We start from the raw sequence: 20,491 nt of genomic DNA on the forward strand, positions 1-20,491 counted from the left end.
GCACCGTAATTATGTTACATAAATTACAAGACGGTTCGATAGTCTCATTGATATTAAATGATTTCGAAGAAATCTGTCTTCTTCGATACGTAGATATTCGTATGATATTAAATTAAAAATAAAACACGTAGAATATTTATTAAAATTTGACTAATATGCGATAAAAACTTCTGTAGAACAAACTATTGTTGTTATATGCAGTTACTCCCATTCGTATTCGTACACTATATGGCGATTCGTTATAAATGAAAAAAAATTGTTCCTTATGGATTCTATTCATTTATTTTTACCAAATATTGTTTATTACACTGTGTTACTTCTGTTTACAAAGCAGTTTTGTTTTTCATTTACAAAAAGGAAACAAAAAAAATTAAAGAATGTCACTAGTCGTAAAAACGACCTCTCACTCGTATTCGTACAGTCACCAGCAACATTTTTGTTTGCTTTCTGTAAATAAAAAACGAAACTAGTTTGTAAATAGAAGTGACACAGTGTAATAAACAATATTTGGTAAGAATAAATGAAAAGAATTCATAAATTCACAATTTTTGTTCATTTATAGTGAGTCGTCATATAGTGTACAAATACGAGTGAGAGTAACTGTACCAGAATACGTAGGTATTATAATATAACTAGAAAAATTAAACACAGTAAAATTTAGTTAATAAAGATATGAATTGGAAGTTGTTTAATATTTGGGTCATGAGCAAGTTTGCTAAACGACGTACTAATAGGGACAAGTTACTTTCTATTCTTCAACTTTATCAACGTTCAATCGAACGTATCTCTATTACTTTTTATCTTTGTTTTTGACAGAGAGAAAGAAATAATGGACCAAAATTTAGTTAATAAAACTATGAATTGGAAGTTATTTAATATTTGGTTCATGAGTAAACAAGTTTGCTAAACGACGTACTAATAGGGACAAATCAATTTTATCAACGTTCAACCGAACGTGTGTCTATTACTCTTCATCTCTGTTTTACAGATAGAAGGAAATAATGGCCAAAAATTTAGTTAATAAAACTGTGAATTGGAAGTTATTTAATATTTGGTTCATGAATAAGTTTGGGGACAAGCCACCCTCTATTCTCCAACTTGATCAACGTTCAACCGAACGTGTGTCTATTACTCTTCGCCTCTGTTTTACAGATAGAAGGAAACAATGGCCAAAAATTTAGTTAATAAAACTATGAATTGGAAGTTATTTAATATTTGGTTCATGAGTGAGCAAGTTTGCTAAACGACGTGCTAATAGGCGCAAGCCACCCTCTCGACTTTATCAACGTTCAACCGAACGTGTGTCTATTACTCTTCATCTCTGTTTTACAGAGAGAAGGAAGTAATGGCCGACAATTTGCCAGACGCGTCAGCCTGAAAATCTGATGGGGCCAAACCGAGGGTCGGTCGTGTTTTGTTACTTGCTCAGGTGTGTTTCGCTCGACTTCTGTTTTTGCATTGTCGCGCGGTGTTGCGCAGCTGTTGAATACGCCGAATCGCATCCAGCTGAATTACGTGTCACTTAGACCGTGGAGGTCACCCGTTCACAACGAGCTTGTGTTCGATCGCTCGAAAAACCACGGGGATTCGCGGTGCGAAAAAAAAAAAAGGCAACCGATCTTTCTCTCTTGTTCTTTCGCTTCGTGTCCCGCGTTACGCCCGACGAAATCTGGAACGTCGTCGCCCGATCAATTCGGTTTCGGGGGGCTTTTTCGTTAATTACGGTTCTCAGGCTGATTAAAAAGACGCGCGAACATTGGATCTCCTCGAGCGAAACGCTGCTGGGCATCGTGGAATGAAACGTCTTTAGGATTCTGATCTCGTGAAAAGTTTCACGCGCGAAAAACTGTTCGCGGAGGGTTCATTTTGGAGTTGCAATTGAAAATTGGCGTTAGTGAAATCTGACGAAGAATTATTTCAATTTTGTTATTATTTGTTTTGGATATGGTGCGTTTGGTAAAATTACTTTTGTTAATGAAATATACTTCTTTTATTTGTTTGAATTTAACCCTTCTTAACACATTGGTGATATTCTTTTTACTTTTGATCATTATCATGTACAGTTACTTTTACCCCAATAATAACAATTTTGTTTCTATTTCTATTAATTTTAGGAATAACCACAGTTTTATTGCGCGCCTTTAAAAATAATTCTATATAGAACGACGATGATAATTAATTCCTAAGAATAATATCTGATAAAAAATTGAAGATTCAAAAAGCATTGAATCTTGTTCTTTATCATTTTCTTCTATTTGTCCTCAAAAACCAGATACGACTTGTACCAGTTTCTAGTACATACATGTTTGATATGGAACGATATACTACATAGGTTGTGTTACTATCTATAAATTCTACCAAAGCGTTATACGATGTACACAACATGTACGCGATGTAAACTTTTTATTTCTACCGATATCTACTTATCTTTTTTCATTTCTGTCCATCGAGTTTAATTTTTAAAAATTCTCATTCAATATACATTATACACGAGACCAATACATCGAAAGTATGAATAAATATTCAATTATTACTCTTAATCTAATTCATACAATGTCGTAATTTATAGTAATTTATACAATTTTTTTACAACAACAACAATAACAATTCAAACTATTTTCATAAATCTAATATTTATTATTTAATATGCATAAAAATACAAATAATTTGGCACTTTTCCAATAAAATTTAAAGCTGAAACGGATAATGTAATTAATAATTGTATAACGTAAGCATGAAAGGGTTAACGAAACTATCTTGTGACGATAGGAATAGGTTTTAGGAATTTGTTTTACATCCGTTAATCGTGCAACTAACGTAAGTAATCTATTGGAGATCCGAAGAACATCGTGCCCGATAAAAAGTTCGTGTCTAGCGTGGATTTTGATACGAGCGACGGTGTTTGATTTAGAGACGGCACGTTATCGGTGCCCCGATAATCCTCGATAATCGTTCCGATTGCAGTCGTAAAGCTACCGACTTGTACGGCCATTTCACGCCGCGTACCATGTTTTAATAAATACGAACATTATTTTTATCGTCTTAAATTGTTTGCAATGCCGCGTGGAAAATTGTGCACGCGAAGGCATCGGGGCGTAAATTATGCGCGTATTTTCGAAACTGCCATTACAATAAGTGACCGTTATCGCCCGATATCGATTATCTCCCGGATATCTTTGGTAGTCTCAATATTTGCGAAAGAAAAAGCGCAAGAAATGTTTACCGCTTTGCATTTAAGTACCGTGCTTCACGCGTTTTAATTACCCTCCCAGCAATACTCGAACCGTGTTAAGTGTGTATCCGCGATGTAAATGAAACGCATTATTATGCCCGATGTATTCACATATTTTGAGAAATCGATCCGTGATTCTCGAGAAATCGTCGATGTTGCTTACATTTCTCAATTATCAGCACCTTTCCTCTTTTTTAATGCAATTGTATCTCTGGCATTTACAAATTAATGTAGTTTTATGATCGGGGATGTTCGTTCATTTCTAATATTACACTAATTTTCTAGATCAATTTATAATGATTTCGACAAGTTTCTCGTCTGTAATATTTTATCGATCGAAGTGAAATTAAAAAAGAATTCCGCAGAAAAATTAAGACGCATGCTTTCGGTAATTAGACCCTCCGGATTCGTCCTTGTTAATTCTACGAAGTTGTCGGTATAAAAAAAAGGGCTAATCTAATTCTAATTTAGCTCGAATTCGAGCTCCCTTGATTACGACGATGAATCCCAGTAACGAAGGGATTCGAGAACCGATTGGAACGTAATGTGTTCTTATTAACACTGCTGGTTTGGTTTCATTACGTAAGAAGACCGACAGATGGTGCCATCGAATAAAGTAAATTTTTGTATTGCTTCTAAATTGAAAATCAAAATTCGATTCAAGTTTTTCAATATTTCAAACGTATAAAAAACATGTTTTATATTAAATAATGTTATTAAACGTGTTACATCGAATAAAGTAAATTTTTGTATTGCTTCTAAATTGAAAATCAAAATTCAATTCAAGTTTTTCAATATCTCTAATGTATATGAAATATGTTTTACATTAAATAATGTTATTAAACGTACATCGATTAAAGTAAATTTTTATATTTCTTCTAAATTGAAGATCACAATTCGATTCAAGTTTTTCAATATTACAAACGTATAAGAAACATGTTTTATATTAAATAATGTTATTAAACGTGTTACATCGATTAACGTAAATTTTTGTATTGCTTCTAAATTGAAAATCAAAATTCAATTCAAGTTTTTCAATATCTCTAATGTATATGAAATATGTTTTACATTAAATAATGTTATTAAACGTACATCGATTAAAGTAAATTTTTATATTTCTTCTAAATTGAAGATCACAATTCGATTCAAGTTTTTAAATATTTCCAATGTATAAGAAATATGTTTTATATTAAATAATGTTATTGAACGTGTTACATCGAGTAAAATAAATTTGTATATTTCTTTTAAGTTGAAGATCAAAATTCGATTCAAGTTTTTCAATATTTCAAACCTATAACAAATATGTTTTATATTAAATAATGTTATTGAACGTGTTACATCGACTAAAATAAATTTGTATATTTCTTTTAAGTTGAAGATCAAAATTCGATTCAAGTTTTTCAATATTTCAAACCTATAACAAATATGTTTTATATTAAATAATGTTATCAAACATGTTACATCGATTAACATAAATTTTTGTATTGCTTCTAAATTGAAGATTAAAATTCAAGTTTTTCAATATTTCAAACCAGTAACAAATATGTTTTACATTAAATAAATTATAATAAATAAATTTCATATAGAAGAATTATTTATCGAAATTAAATTCAACATAAATAACTAACAAATAATATTTGTGAGTTCTGTAACGTTGAGTTTGGAATCTGAAACCCGTCGAATTGAGGCGTTCCGTAAAGCTAGTATTAAATATGGCGCGCTGTGAAGCAATTCTCGTCGCGTGATTATAATATATTATAATAAACTTCAGTATATTTTAAAGGAAATTCAAAAGCAGACATTACGATTGGTTTGGAAAATTTAATGTTACAATAAACAAATGTCGTCCGTGCGTTGGAACCACGTTGTAAGCGTAATCTTTGCAATGGAATAATGTTCCAACGTATTCGTTTGAATACAAGACGCGACGTCTACTACGCGAGCCTATATTCTGCGTTCAAGCCTTTCCCCTTCACCAAGATTCACCATAGTGGGAAACACGATCCTCGTTGATGACAGAACTCGTGGTTAAGGTTGCAATAATTATACTACCACTCGTAAGTATTTCCTCACACGCTGTATAAATGTCTCTCGTTTCAGTAAGCCGTACCAAATTCTGCAGACAAAATTATTAAAAGTTTATGCATTTATTCAGGATGTTCGGCCAGCCCTGGGAAAAATTTTAAAGAGAGATTCTTGAGGCCAAAATAAGACGAAAATCAAGAATATCAATTTCTTGACTGAGGTTTCGTTGAAAAGTTATTAAAAAAATATATTAAAAAATTTCAAATCATTCTGAAAAAATTACTTTTGGTTGCGGGGGTCAATTACAATTATTTTTGATCATTAGACATACTCTCGAAATCCTAACCATTTTCGAGAAAAAAATTCCTTACCGAAAATCTAATTTGAGGCCAGAAATGCTTCCCTGAAATTTCATGCGAATCTTTAAAACATCATAACTTCTGAACGGATTGGACGATTTTAATGTTTAAAAAGGCAAATGACGCGTATTTTAGTGTAGAAGATGTAGAAATTATAAAAATATTGAAAAAGTTGTTCCTTCACCCCGCAAAATGAGAAAAACCTCATAAAACTGGTCCAATTTTCAAACGGCCATAACTTCTATAATAATGAATATATTTCAATGAAACTTTTTTCTGAAGTAGAGCTCATGGGTACCTACAAAAAAGTATTAGACAACTTTTCTGTTGGGCGTTAAACAAAATTACTAAAAATGAAAAACTAATTTTTAAGAAAAATTGACAGGGGATAGGTGTCCAAATTTTTCGACGAAAAAAAAAAATTTCAAATCGTTCTGAAAAAATTATTTTCAATCGCAGGTGTAAATTACAATCGTTTTTAGTGAATAAACATACCCCCAAAATCCTACGCATTTTTGAGAAAAAAATTCATTACTGAAAATATAATGTCTGATCATAACTGTCTGTTACCCTGAAAATTGAAAAATGTCAAATCATTCTGAAAAAATTATTTTCGGTTGTAGGAGTTAATTACAATCGTTTTTGGTGAATAGACATACCCTCGAAATCCTACGCATTTTCGAGAAAAAAATTTAATACTGCCGGAACTTTAACTTTGTAACGAAGCCTCCATCAACAAATTGATATTCTTGATTTTTATCTTATTTTGGCCTGTAGAATTTCCCACTAAAATTTCTCCCCGGGGTGGCCGAATAACACAACCCTATATAACACGAGAAACGAAAATTTTAGTTATTTTAAATTCAGCAGTTCAATTTTATAAAACGCAAAGAATGATTCCTTGCTATTTCAGTAAATGCAATAATTCGCTGTTAAATGTTTTTAATCTAGAGTACTACATTTTAATCTGTAATAAATATTATATTAGAATACAAAAATAATTCGTAAACAGAATGTTTAAAACTTTTTGATATTTACAATAAAATATCGTTTTTCATGCGTTGCGATTGGAAACAAAAAGTTCTGGCAAGTATTTTCTTACATAGGAAAGAGGATCTTACGTGTTACGTAAGAGTAATCAATCCCTATATTGTCTCTATATGTCAATTTATTACTTAATTCGCGTAAATCACGTTTTGTTCAATTCTTCGACTTCAGTTTAATATTGACTACGTATTTTTATTTATAATCAGGAAACACTGTTATTTTATGAATATTATAACCACACACACAAATACACAGAATTTTATAATCAGTATTTTCTCTTCAAAAATTAAATGTCGATGCCCTGTACGTAGAAATCACTATAATTTTATAATAAACAATCTTTACGATACAAAGCAAAACAGAATTCGATGTACACATATCCATACATGCAGAATTTTGAAAAAAAATAACCTTATTCTTTGCATTTTTTGATTCACGGTGCCTCAAATCATAAAAACATGTAAAATGATCGGGGATAGAATTTCGAACGATATACTTCCTGTCTGTTGTATCCGACAACATACAAACAAGTAAAATTACGAACAATTGTTTTGATTCGCTCGATGAATAATTCGCCGAACAGTGAACCATTCGCATTTCTTTTTGTATCAGTAGATTTACATTTCACTATGTAATCAGATAGAATAACGAAGTGAAACAACGAGGAAATTTGCATAACTCTCGGCGTTGTCTCGGAGAGGCTCATTAATGCGAGTACCACATTGCTTTATTAAGCGAAAGAGACGTAATAAGAAGCCATTATTAGTCATTGTTGCGCAGTTCCAATTAAATACGCGATTCGTCGCTGATACGTCGTTGCTGGATAGTCTTGGATGCACGAGAGGGTCATTAGGTTCTACTCGTCGTGTTAATTCGTATATTCATAAAAAGAAAATCAACGTATAATCACTGGTGATAAGAAATCAATTGGTAAAAATTAATTGGATCGTGCATCGAATAATATCGCTTCTCTGTTATGCGTTGGAAATTAATTCCTTTTCATTTTAATAGTATCGATATAAAAAAAGAAATTCGTATTTAGAAAACATTGATTTTACAACGCGATTTTATTAATATTAATTTAGATTGGATATTAGAACTTATGATATTAATATTTAGCCTTAATAATATACAGGGTGTTTGGCTAAGCGTGCGAAAAATTTTAATGGGAGATTCTAGAGGCCAAAATGAGACGGAAATCAAGAACATCAATTTGTTGATGGAGGCTTTGTTAAAAAGTTATTAACGTTTAAAGTTCTGCCCGTACTGAATTTTTTTCTCGAAAATGCGCAAGATTTCGGGGGTATATCTATTCACCAAAAATGTTTATAATTGACCCCCGCAATCGAAAATAATTTTTCCAAAACAATTTGAAATTTTTTTTTTCCGTCGAAAAATTTCACACATTCTCGAATTTTTTTCTCGAAAGTGGGTAGGATTTCGGGGTTATGTCTATTCATCAAAAATGTTTGTAATTAACCCCCGTAATCGAAAATAATTTTTCCAAAACAATTTGAAATTTTTTTTTTCCATCGAAAAATTTCACACCTTCTCGAATTTTTGTCTCAAAAGTGGGTAAGATTTCGAGGGTATGTCTATTCACCAAAAATGATTGTAATTAACCGCCGCAACCGAAAATAATTTTTTCAGAACGATTTGAAATTTTTGAATTTAATTGTTAATAATTTTTTAACGAAGCCTTCGTCAACAAATTGGTATTCTTGACTTTCGTTTTATTTTGGCCTCTAGAGTACCCATTAAATGTTTTCCCAGGGGTGGCGAACACCGTGTATAGACGTTATTCGTATATAGTAAAATAAAAATAGTGCGTTTAATGTGTTCTTTCGTTTCGTTCGAATTTCTAGAAATAAATGTCTAGACAAGAATCCGTCGTTTCTCAAGAAAAATAGGATAGAAATAATTCATAACATGAATAACTGAGATATGGAGTCCAGACTCGCGTCAGACAATTGTTGGAAATGAAAGGAAATTTTAATTCGATCAATTTTGTTTTTTAAACTAATATGAGTCTTGTGCACATTTCAACGAAAAATCAGTATTTTTGGAGCAAAATATTTATTATTTTCAATACCTGAGAATATAAAATACTATTGAGAATAACTTTTCTTCGGTGATTGTTTAGAAATTTCCCACGTGCAAGCGTCACCTTTTCACGATTCTACCGTTCCGGTTCAAGTATCACGAAATAGAAGTTCAGAGAATGAAATAATCGAACGTTCTACAAGAAAATAAGTACATACTCTTAATTGGAACAAAAGGTTAAAAAAAATGTGAATCGTTCTTTTATAAAACTAACTTTTTCAATTTTTCTTTATTCTGTAATACGTTTTAATAATTTTTCATTTCTACCCATATATTTATAATATTTGGAGTACTTTGTAATAAGCTCTTGCATAAGAAATGTGTTGCAAATATTGTACGAAAACTAACATCTAAATTTAAATTAAAAAACTTTGAGGTATTCCATTATCTCGAATAATCCAAATGAAAGGTAAATGAATTTTCAAGAGGTTCCTGCGAAATAGACACCTGAAATATTAATTTAGAGGGAAAAATTTTAATGGGAGATTCTAGACGATAAAATAAGACGAAAATCAAGAATATCAATTTGTTGATTGAGGATTCGTTAAAAAGTTATTAAAAAATTAAATAAAAAAATTTCATATCATTTACGGAAAAATTATTTTCGGTTGCGGGGGTCAATTACAATTATTTTTTGTGAATAGACATACCATTGAAATCCTAACCATTTTCGAGAATAAAATTCGAGTAGGTATGAAACTTTTCGGCGAAAAAAAAAATTTCAAATCTTCCTAAAAAAATTATTTTCAGTTGCAGGGGTCAATTATAATCACTTTTGGTCATTAGACACACCCCCAAATTCCTACGCACTTTCGAGAAAAAAATTCCTAATCGAAAATATAATGTATGGCCAGAAATGTTTGCCTGAAATTTCATGCGAATCTTTAAAATGTCATAACTCCTGAACGGATTGGACGATTTTAGTGTTTAAAAAGGCAAACTACGCGTATTTTGATGGAGAATATGTAGAAGTTCCAAAAATATTCGAAAAGTTGTTCCTTTAGTCCGTAAAATGAGAAAAACTCCATAAAAATGGTCAAATTTTCAAACGGCTATAAGTCTTACAATAATGAGTATATTTCAATTAAACTTTTTTCTGAAGTAGAGCTCATGGGTACCTACAAAAAAGTATTAGACAACTTTTCTGTAGGGCGCCAAACAAAATTACTAAAAATGAAAAAGGAATGTTTAATAAAAATCGACTGGGTGCTGAAATTTTTCGATGAAAAAAAAAAATTCAAATCCTTCTAAAAAAATTATTTTCGGTTGCGGGGGTCAATTTCAATCATTTTTGGTCATTAGACATACCCTCGAAATCCTACCCACTTTCGAGAAAAAAATTCTTTACCAAAAATGTACTCTGTGGCCGGAAATGTTTCTATAATTTTTTAATGAAGCTTCAATCAACAAATTGGTATTCTTTCTTACTTTGGCCTTTAAAATCTCCCATTAGAAATTTTCCCAGAGGTGGCCGAACACCCTATATATTCAATGCTCAGCATACACCAATTTCATTGATCAATTTCAAAATTTTATTAGAATAGCGCATGTCGGAATGAAACGGTCGATCGAAGATAAATTTCAGAACTATTCGAAATCTAGCCAGGACGATAATTTATGTATTTCTGTGAATTGGTATGGAGCGATCGAGTTCCCCGTAACAGTACGCGTCGCTCGAATTCCACTGACATGGCAGCCAACGTGTTAAACGATAGGACAAAAAATAGGACAGAAATAATAGCGTGGGGCAACGGAAGTAGCGAACCCCCGGCACTCGAAAAATTCTAGAGCGGTTCCCCAGGCCGCTTCGGTTACCTCGGCTACCAAGATGGACCCTTTTCGGAATACACGGGGGATCTTCTGGCCAACTATATGCCGGCTCCGTGAAATTGCTTCGGTCCACGGCTGAACACAGCCGACCGGATTTTAATTTTAACGTCGTCAGAAGCGGTCGACGTTCGGGGAACTGGCGGGGCGCCCCCTTCCTCTTCTTCGACACAGCCTCCCGGTCTTCCTTGGTCGGCTTCTTTCCCCTTACTCCCCCGTTTCTTTTCTTCGTCGCGGACCGTTTTATCCTCTTTTTCTTTCCATAGCGCGCGGCCTTCTTGCTCCCTAGGAACCCCACGCTCTTCACGCCGCGGAGGAGGGAAGCCGCCCCTCTTCAACCGCGCGAGTTTCTCCGGTATCGATCCCTCGTGCTCTGCTACTCGTCAACTGCGTATCCATTGCTGTCGATTTTCATTGAACGTACGCCTTACGCACGAATTCTGAGACGAAATCGTTCTGCTGCAACGGGAATCGTCTATTTTTTCGATTCAACACTTCGACTACCACGTCATCCATACATAGTTCGGCCATTCGTGGGAAAAATTTTAATGGGAGATTCTAGAGGCCAAAATGAGACGAAAGTGAAGAATAGCAATTTGTTGATTGAGGCTTCGTTAAAAAGTTATTAACGTTTACAATTTGATGTCGATACGTCACTAAGTAGGGTTTCCCATGCTGAGTGAGAACCACTGTCGCATGCGCGCAGCTGTTCGCAGATTGCCGTTCTACAGGCGGAACTTTAAACGTTGGTAACTTTTTAACGGAGCCTCAATCAACAAATTCGTATTCTTGATTTTTGTCTTATTTTGGTTTCTAGAATCTTCCATTAGAATATTTCCCAGGGGTGCACGAACACCCTGCATAGGTGACAGTTAATTAATTCTCCAGTTGAGGTGACAAATTTTAAGTTACGTAGTTTACAATTGCCTGAAACCAAAGTTTCAAGATTTTAGTTTAACAATCAATGCACTAGAGGGATATTGTTGTCTAGACTGTACTTTTTCGAATTGTTTCGTGATTTTCTTTTTAGTGATATTTATTTCTATATTTATCCTATTCGGATTTAGGCGAGCAACCTCGAGGGGGAAAAGTTCGAACACCCACTCGAACGTCGAATTATCGATCCAGGAGTCGCGCTTACGCGGTAATTATAGAAGATCAGAGAAACTTTTGCACGTGCGAGCAGCTCGGTGCAACGTGCGTTCCTAATTATTCCGTAACTGTTGCGAACACGATCAGCGTGCGAGTACCAAGCGAGTGCCACTTACCGCTTCTACCGTAGTTCTGCTCATTAGCGGCCTCAACTATCTTTCATGCATCTTATTTCTTTCATTCTCTTTTGTTTGTGTTTTCAGTTTCAATTTACCCCTTGCGTGAGAATCCAACGCCGATGAATGAGTCAACTCTTATTGGGGTACCATTGCTTGCAGTTTGATCGTCGCGAATTACGCGTAACTTAATATCTATTCCTATCCTGTCAAGTACAGGTTATCATTATTGGACGCACAAGAATATTGATTGCTCAGAATTAATAACTTATTACCAATACTTTTTTTTAAATATAATATACAGGGTGTTCGGCCACCCCTGGGAAAAATTTTAATGGAGCATTCTAGAATCCAAAATAAGACGAAAATCAAGAATATAAATTTCTCGACTGAGGCTTCATTAAAAAGTTATTAACAAAATTAAATTAAAAAATTTCGAATCATTCTGAAAAAATTATTTTTGGTTGCAGGAGTCAATTACAATCGTTTTTAGTCATTACACATACCCCTGAAATCCTACCCATTATCGAGAAAAAAATTCGAGTAGGTACTGAAATTTTTAAACGAAATTAAAAAATTTCGAATCATTCTGAAAAAATTATATTTAGTTACAAGAGTCAATTACAAGCATTTTTGGTCATTAGACATATCTTCGAATTCCTACGCACTTTCGAGAAAAAAATTCCTTACCGAAAATCTAATTTCAGGCCACAATCGTTCTCCGAAATTTCATGCGTATCTTTAAAACACCATAACTCCTGAACGGATTAGACGATTTTAATGTTTAAAAAAGCAAACAACGTGTATTTTGGTGTAGAATATGTAGAAATTCTAACAATAATGAAAAAGTTGTTCCTTGACACCGAAAATTGAGAAAAACCGCCTAAAACTGGTCCAATATTCAAACAGCCATAACTTCTATAATAATGAATATATTTCAATGAAACTTTTTTCTGGAGTAGAGCTCATGGGTACCTACAAAAAAGTATTAGACAACATGTCGGTACAGCGTCAAACAAATGTACTAAAAATGAAAAACGAATTTTTAAGAAAAATCGACAGGTAAGTGCCTAAATTTTTCGGCAAAAAGAAAAAATTTCAAATCATTCTAGAAAAATTATTTTCGATTGCAGGGGTCAATTAGAATTGTTTTTGGTGAATAGACATACACCAAAAATCCTACGCAGTTTTGAGAAAAAAATTCATTACTGAGAATATAATGTCTGACCATAACTGTCTGTTACACTGAAAATTGAAAAGTTTCAAATCATTCTGAAAAAATTATTTCCGGTTGTAGGAGTTAATTACAATCGTTTTTGGTGAATAGACCTACCCCCGAAATCCTACCCATTTTCTAGCAAAAAATTCAGTTCGGTCGGAACTTTAAACGTTAATAACTTTTTAACGAAGCCTTTATCAACAAATTGGTATTTTTGATTTTCGTCTTGTTTTGACCTCCAGAATTTCCCGTTAAAATTGTTCCCAGGGGTGGCCGAACACCCTGTATTATATTATAAATATGAAATTTAAGATATAATATACATATTATGTAATGTAAAATAAATTTTTGTATTTGATTTTTATCAAGATCGTTACAAACCATAGTTGCTATTTACATTTATTTAAGTTGCAAATTTGTTAAATAAATTCTAGTAGATTAGTATGCTTCAAAAGGCTTACTACAATAGTTTCCAATATCTGGCGCTCGGGTATTCCGGTATATTAACCCCGACTATTCTTCGACAAATGTTACGTATTATATTTCACGCAAACAAAAAAGTCATAGCCGCGTGCATTCAGCAGTGACGTCAATACTAAACGGTTGAATAAAGCGTAGAAATTTTATATATTTTATTTTTTATTATTAAATTGTATTACATTACCCATGGTTGTGTTTATTAAAAATCAAAAACAGAGTTTAAAAGAAAATCGACAGGGGGTAGCAGAAATTTTTTGACGAAATTAAAAAATTTCCGATCATTCTAAAAAAATTAGTTAAATAAATACGCAAAATAGACCATGACTCCATCTTTTTACAGTCATTCAAGCCTTTAGTTTTTTAAATTAATTCTGAAGTGTTATTTGACTATTTATAGGAAAATTATAGTGAAAATTATATTCAATTTCGTGTCCCCTTCATTGACCGGCTTGCACCATTTGTCGACTATCTCGTGCCCCCATTTCTGACCAACAATATTCCCTTCTATACATGGAACAAATTTTTGATAAATTTGTATGTAGTGATGTAATAAGTTACTGTTAAAATGTTACTGAAAATTGTACGTTTCTACGTTTTTAAATTGTATATTTCATTGTTAAATTACTTTTTTCTCATTGATGTTTCTTTCTCATTTTATTCAATTTTCTTTCCTCGTTTTCACCATTTCTATTTTCTACAGATAATATATTTACGTCAATCCTCATAAAAAAAATTGATGATAATTTTTGTATTGATTCTTCTGACAAAATACATTTCGAAGCTTGAAAATAATATTGTATTCTATTCAGTTTTAAATTATTTATTGCACGTAAATGTTCATGGCTCACGAGGCTTCTTGCAAATTGTCTTCTGACATTTATCACGTGTTGATGAATACTGTCCTTTTGTGATGGACAGATATTCCTAAATTTAAATTTAAATTCCCTGTTTCATTTTCTCTGTCGCTTTAGTCACTAAACATGGTTTTACTTGTTTTTCTGGCGCGGTTGTTCAGCGGTTATCTTTTATGGTTTGTTCGATATTTCATTGCAAAGTAACAACTCAAAGATCGGTGTTAAGCTGCGTTCCCACGTGCTCGACACACGACGCAGAACACATTTCAGACACTTGAAAAGGGTCGTTTAAACCAATGTTCCTCGAATTTTTTTCAACCATGGTTGAAGCAGCTCGCATAACTCAACGGACCCACTAGCCCCTCCCATAACCCTTTCTTGTCGATAGGTCATATATTACCGCCTGAAGTGTGAGGCCACAAACACCTGAAATGCAAAATGGTGGACTTTTTGCAGTTTTTAGTAGCTTTGAATTAATTCAAATTAAAATTCAATTTCTGGTGTAAATTTTTTTAATCCTTCAAAAAATCTGAAATTTTGCACAAATCAAGTACACGTGAACCTAATCACGTTGCTATTTTTCATTTTGGCCCAAAAACGGTTCTAGGGGTGTTTTCACCCCTTCAAAGAAATTCTGATTTTATATACATTTGCTAATATCTTTGAAACTATAAGAGATATTTAAACAAAGTTAAATACAAAACGTTATAGTTTCTAATCCTCTACGCGACTGCGATACAAGATTCCCCAAACAACAATTTTTTTTTCTCCCATCTTCGTTATAATTTTATCGAAGATTAAAATTATTTGTTAGAATGGTAAATTCCTCTCGAACTGTTGAACGTCTGTTTACGTCCAGTAGTACTTAATTCCCACATTTAAAAAATTGTTCGGTACAGAATAAAAAGATCGTCCTTTTTAATTTCAGTTTCAGTTTTGGGAGAAGGAAGAAGACTCCAGGAACCGGATCAAAGGAATATGAGAGGTGATTAAGAGCTGCAATTCCTTTTGGTCCGAAACTCTCCGCAAACTGTGATGTTATTAACGTTGTCCCGTTTTAGGGTTTCCGTCAGGGCGTTCAGACAGGTTTGCAAAACATACCGTTATGAAACAAACACGTGTTCCGAACTGGTGATCACTGGTGACACGGTCTTCATCAGACTTCAATACCCCTCATTAGACTTCAATACATCCTTCGCGACCTCTTGCGTAACTGTCTTCCTGCCGAGTGTTTTCGTGTTAATTCAATTTCATTACTTCGTTAACGAAGTGTCTACAGGATGTTGAAGGAGGAAATGTCTCATTACTGTGTCAGGAGATTGTGCAGGTGACTCTGAGCGAAAAATATACCATCGTGTTATGTTCGATACACGGACGCGGCTAAAAATTTGTCAATTATCGAATTACGTAGCCATTGTACCCGAAATACGACAGATTGTCCACTAAAAAAAGAAATCGCAAACGGTCCCTGAAAATTGCCTGCCGGATAACAGATCAATTGAAAAATTTTTACGATTTAACAAATTTAGTAAACCGTGAATCAATTCTGAAATCAAGTTCCGAGTAAATGAAAAAACTGTTTATTACATTACACTAATTGAAGAGTACCTATTCCCTCGCGATATAACAAGTGGTTATTGGGTGGTTAAGTTTTTATTTGTATTTTTGGCGAATTTTTGTTGAACTATGCACGCGATAAATTAGTAATTAATAATAGCTCAAACTGGCGCCCAAACGATGCAGATTTTTTTAAACATATCATACACGTCGCGACTAAAAGATTGTCAAAAATTTAGTCTTCAATTGTGTTGCGTTTCCTGCAGTACAATGAGCACAGTAATGTCACTTCCTCTCGGAAGACCCTGCGTACCGGAAGTGTTCGAACAATTTTTAAAGTTGCGTCGAATGTTGACTCGAGATGGAACTCGTAAAACCGGGCTCGTTTCTTTCATTGGTCCAAAGTGGACCCACGAGAGAAAGTATTTCTGCATTCTTGCGCGCGCTGGCCATAATGTCTTCTTCGTAACGGGATTTAAAGAGCAATGCATGCCACGGGAAACGATCGAACCTTGGATCTTCGAGTACCAAACGGAAGTCGTTCGATCGCGTGTATCCTTGAACCTCCGTGTGTTCCAAAAATCCGTACTGTTTGGACCGTTGTCACCGACGGGAAGACATTTGCATACTCGAAGGCAAAGGACAGTACCGAGTTTGTGCGTAGTTCAACCAAACGAGCAAGCCTTGTGCTTCGACGACGGTAACGAATATTTTCAGCCAACATTTTTCTGCTTTTATCTTTTTCAATTTTCTCTTATTTCTTTTAAATTATATTCTTATTATTATTTCTTTTTTAATTCGTCCGTTGTCGATAATAAGTTTAAATTATTTTAGAAAGATTATTGTGTGTCTATTTTGCTCATAACTCTCTATTCCTTTTAATTTTCTCGTTGGTCGACACACGGCGAAGTTGAGCTCAGTTCAAGATTAAAGTACCTACATACTTACTCGCTTCCAAGCGAAAACAGTAATTAAATATTTTATACCTTTCTCAAATTATCCTGATGGTTTCTCAGAATTGCACCAGGAGTGCATCGGATAGAAATTTTATTAAAAATGAAATTGTACAATGTGTCGTTTGTTCATCTCAAAGACACAGCATACAAATTGTCAAGAGTGTTAATTTTAATCTCAACAAAGATAGTCACTTTTAAAAACATAATTAATTATAATTTCTTCAAAATTTGCGTTCGATCGAAAATATAAGAAAAGGCTCGATAGGAAGATGTGTTAATATTGTCTCGGCGATGTCTCGATTTCGATCGTTCGTTGCACACTTTTGCCAGGTTGACGTCTACGTCGACGTCGACGTCGCGCGTACAAACGAGTCGATTGACTTTACGACCGCAAACAATGCCGTCTTTAGGAGCGATCAACTCTCGCGGTGGATGCTTCCACCTACACAAATATTGATACAGACGAGTGCGTGCTCGTGTCCCGACGCCTCGTTAAGTCGTCTAACAATTAACCGCGGCAGTCGAGTTAAGTGCTCCCCACGTGAATATCCTGGCTCGATCCCTTCGTTTACTCCTGGCTCTCGTCCTTCCGATCGGCCTTGCGTTTGAGATCTTCATCCAAGCTAATTATTTCGTCTTACCGTTGATTCTCGATGCATAAAGACGACGTTCATCGACTGCTTGATAACCGAATTGTATAATACTTGCTACCTCGCGTCGCTAAACTTCGTCAAACTTTCCTTCAAACATGTCTCGTTTGAATTGTTAATACTAGTAGACCCTAACGAATTAATTATTGGTCCCTAGATCAAGTCATTCGCATCATTTATTCATATTTGATGTCTTCATTGAATTATACGTGCCTTGCATCGGTATACTTCGTCAAACTTTCTTCCAAACATGTCTCATTGGAATTATTGATACTAGTAAACTCTAGTAAATTAATTTTCAGTCCCTAAATCAAATCATTCGTAACATTTATTCATATTTGATGTCTTCATTGAATTATACGTGCCTTGCATCGGTATACTTCGTCAAACTTTCTTCCAAACATGTCTCATTGGAATTATTGATACTAGTAAACTCTAGTAAATTAATTTTCAGTCCCTAAATCAAATCATTCGTAACATTTATTCATATTTGATGTCTTCATTGAATTATACGTGCCTTGCATCGGTATACTTCGTCAAACTTTCTTCCAAACATGTCTCATTGGAATTATTGATACTAGTAGATTCTAGTAAATTAATTCTCAGTCCCCAAATTAAATCATTCATAACATTCATTCATATTTTATTTGTTCATCGAATTATATATATATGTCTTGAATCAGTATACTTTGTCAAACTCTCCTCCACACATGTCTCGTTTGAATTGTTAATACTAGTAGATTCTAGCAAATTAATTCCTAACTTTTTCAATTTTCCATAAAGGGGGAATTCAGTAATCAGTTTTCTCCATTTCACATGCAATTGAATATATAAAAATTTACATATTTTTCAAAATTATTTACAATTAAGATAAACGTCACTATTAAGATGACGAAGTTGAGAGCGATGAGTTTTATTCCATAGATCAGATTGAGAAGATATTGTACCGGGGGATAAAACATGTTTACATTTTTTTCCCCCGTTCGGTTGGACTCGTTAAAATTAACTGTCCACGATGTTAATATAAACCGAGACACGAGAGCTATCGTTATTTGTCAACTATCGCCGGAGAACAACTCTATTTTCCAGCGACATGTTTCACCACCCACGACGTGCCCTTTGCGGTTTTACGACGACGCCCTGCGAAACTGCCTTGCTTTCGTTACCAGCGACGATTTACAAGCAATTTTCTCGCGAAAGAAACAAATTCGTGCTCGCCAATCCGTGAATTATAGTCGAGTTAGAATTTCTTAGAATTTCACTTGGTCGAGGGCGCTCTTGAACCTGAAGAACGATGCCTGTGCAATAACATGGAAGTGGATCGTGGTCGAAGAATAGATTAATGCTCGTATATTGAATTAGAATATTATATCATATTGATTTACGGTCGCTCCTAACAATCGTTTTTATTACAATTAAACAAACCTTACAAAGGTTTAAAGTTAATCGTTCTATACGAAATGACATCAAACAAATTTATAATCATCTTAAAATTACTTTTTGGCGCGAAACTATACCGCGTGTCTCGTGATTTCAAATTACAGCTCGTTTCGAATTACCGTAGGATGGGTCTTGGTCATGCTTATCGGTGAATCAATTTCACCGCAAGTGGTTGGAGGAGGTCGTAAATTAGTTGGTTGACGTGTTTGTAAATCGATGAAATAACCAGAAATAATTTTGGCCAGCCAGATCGTCCAAATACCCTACTGTGCGACGAGTTCGCGACACACGCAAAACTCACGTGATTCTTTCTCCGTCGCGGGCAAAATGGAGGATCGATACGCGGGGATCTTGATGTTCATTACGTAACGCATCCCTGCCCTAGAAGCGCGCCGCTGGTGTTCGGTACGCCTAAACCACTCCCTCCTCTTTCCACCTACACCCTCGTTACCCCCGACCGGTGTGACGCAAAGACGCAAAGTTACGTCATCATGGCAACAGAGCGCCGCGGCGTCGTGTTCCGTCCTCATGGCAACGCCGTTCCTCCCTTCCCAGGTTACATCCACGTTACGTGTTTACCATTAGCATCTCATCTAGCCAGTCCGCGTATTAAATATCATTCCCCTGATTCTTCTTCTCCTTCTTCTCCGCGGGTTTGCTCACCGCGGGTCGCGTTTCTTCGACGATTCGACGACGTAACGATCTTTACAGGGCTCGCGGACCAAACAATTTGTCAAGATGGCGGATGGTGTATTATACTAGATTAGGGAAAAAGAAATCCATTATTTTCACGTTTTTTTTTTCCAAGACTTTATTTAACCAGTTAACTGTTTCTGACGAGTATACTCGTCATGGAAAAAGTGAAAAATTTTGTGTTATGACGAGTTTGTTCGTCACGAGTAGTAGGTAGTGACAATTTGCAGTTTAAATTGCAATTTTAGTGAAAACTGAAATATATTCGTATTCTTCAAGATGTTTGAAATATTTTGAGGCCCGTCGAAATTAAAGGAACAAATAAAAGTTTACAAATAATTAATATAAAAAAAACCGCATATCATACAGGAAGATATGCATATTGTTTTAAAAATAATATTCGGAATGAATCGCGATATTGGTGTACAATTTGCGAAGTTCCATTATGCATTGTACCATGCTTTGCTCAATACCATTCTCTAACAGCAAATTAAAGTAAGAAATGGATTTTTCATGTTTTTTTTTCGTTCATATGCAAGATATAAAAGTAGGAAAAATTTTAGTGGGAGATTCTAGAGGCCAAAATAAGACGAAAATCAAGAATACCAATTTGTTGATTGAGGCTTCGTTATAAAGTTATTACTGGTACTATCACGCGTACGTAGCTGTTCGCAGATTGCCGTTCTACACGCGGGACTTTAAACGTTAATAACTTTTTAACGAAGCCTCAATCAACAAATTACTATTCTTGATTTTCATCTTATTTTAGCCCCTAGAATCT

At 34.3% G+C, this 20,491-nt stretch overlaps 1 protein-coding gene across 10 annotated transcripts in view; it reads left to right on the forward strand.

Moving 5' to 3' along the window:
- The window catches only part of LOC143345172 (uncharacterized), a 219,313-nt gene that overhangs the window by 84,622 nt on the left and 114,200 nt on the right, over nt 1-20,491 (forward strand). For 8 of the 10 annotated variants that reach the window (XM_076772050.1, XM_076772080.1, XM_076772072.1 and 5 more), the window contains exon 3: nt 15,343-15,399. The exons of 1 other annotated variant lie outside the window; for it this stretch is intronic. In XM_076772050.1, coding sequence (XP_076628165.1) covers nt 15,343-15,399 — 57 coding nt within the window. Of the gene's footprint in view, nt 1-15,342; nt 15,501-20,491 lie in introns of those variants that run through there. One more of the 10 variants, XM_076772111.1, reaches the window with a different exon arrangement.

Source organism: Colletes latitarsis, chromosome 1, assembly GCF_051014445.1.
Source record: "Colletes latitarsis isolate SP2378_abdomen chromosome 1, iyColLati1, whole genome shotgun sequence".
Classification (NCBI taxonomy): domain Eukaryota; kingdom Metazoa; phylum Arthropoda; class Insecta; order Hymenoptera; family Colletidae; genus Colletes; species Colletes latitarsis.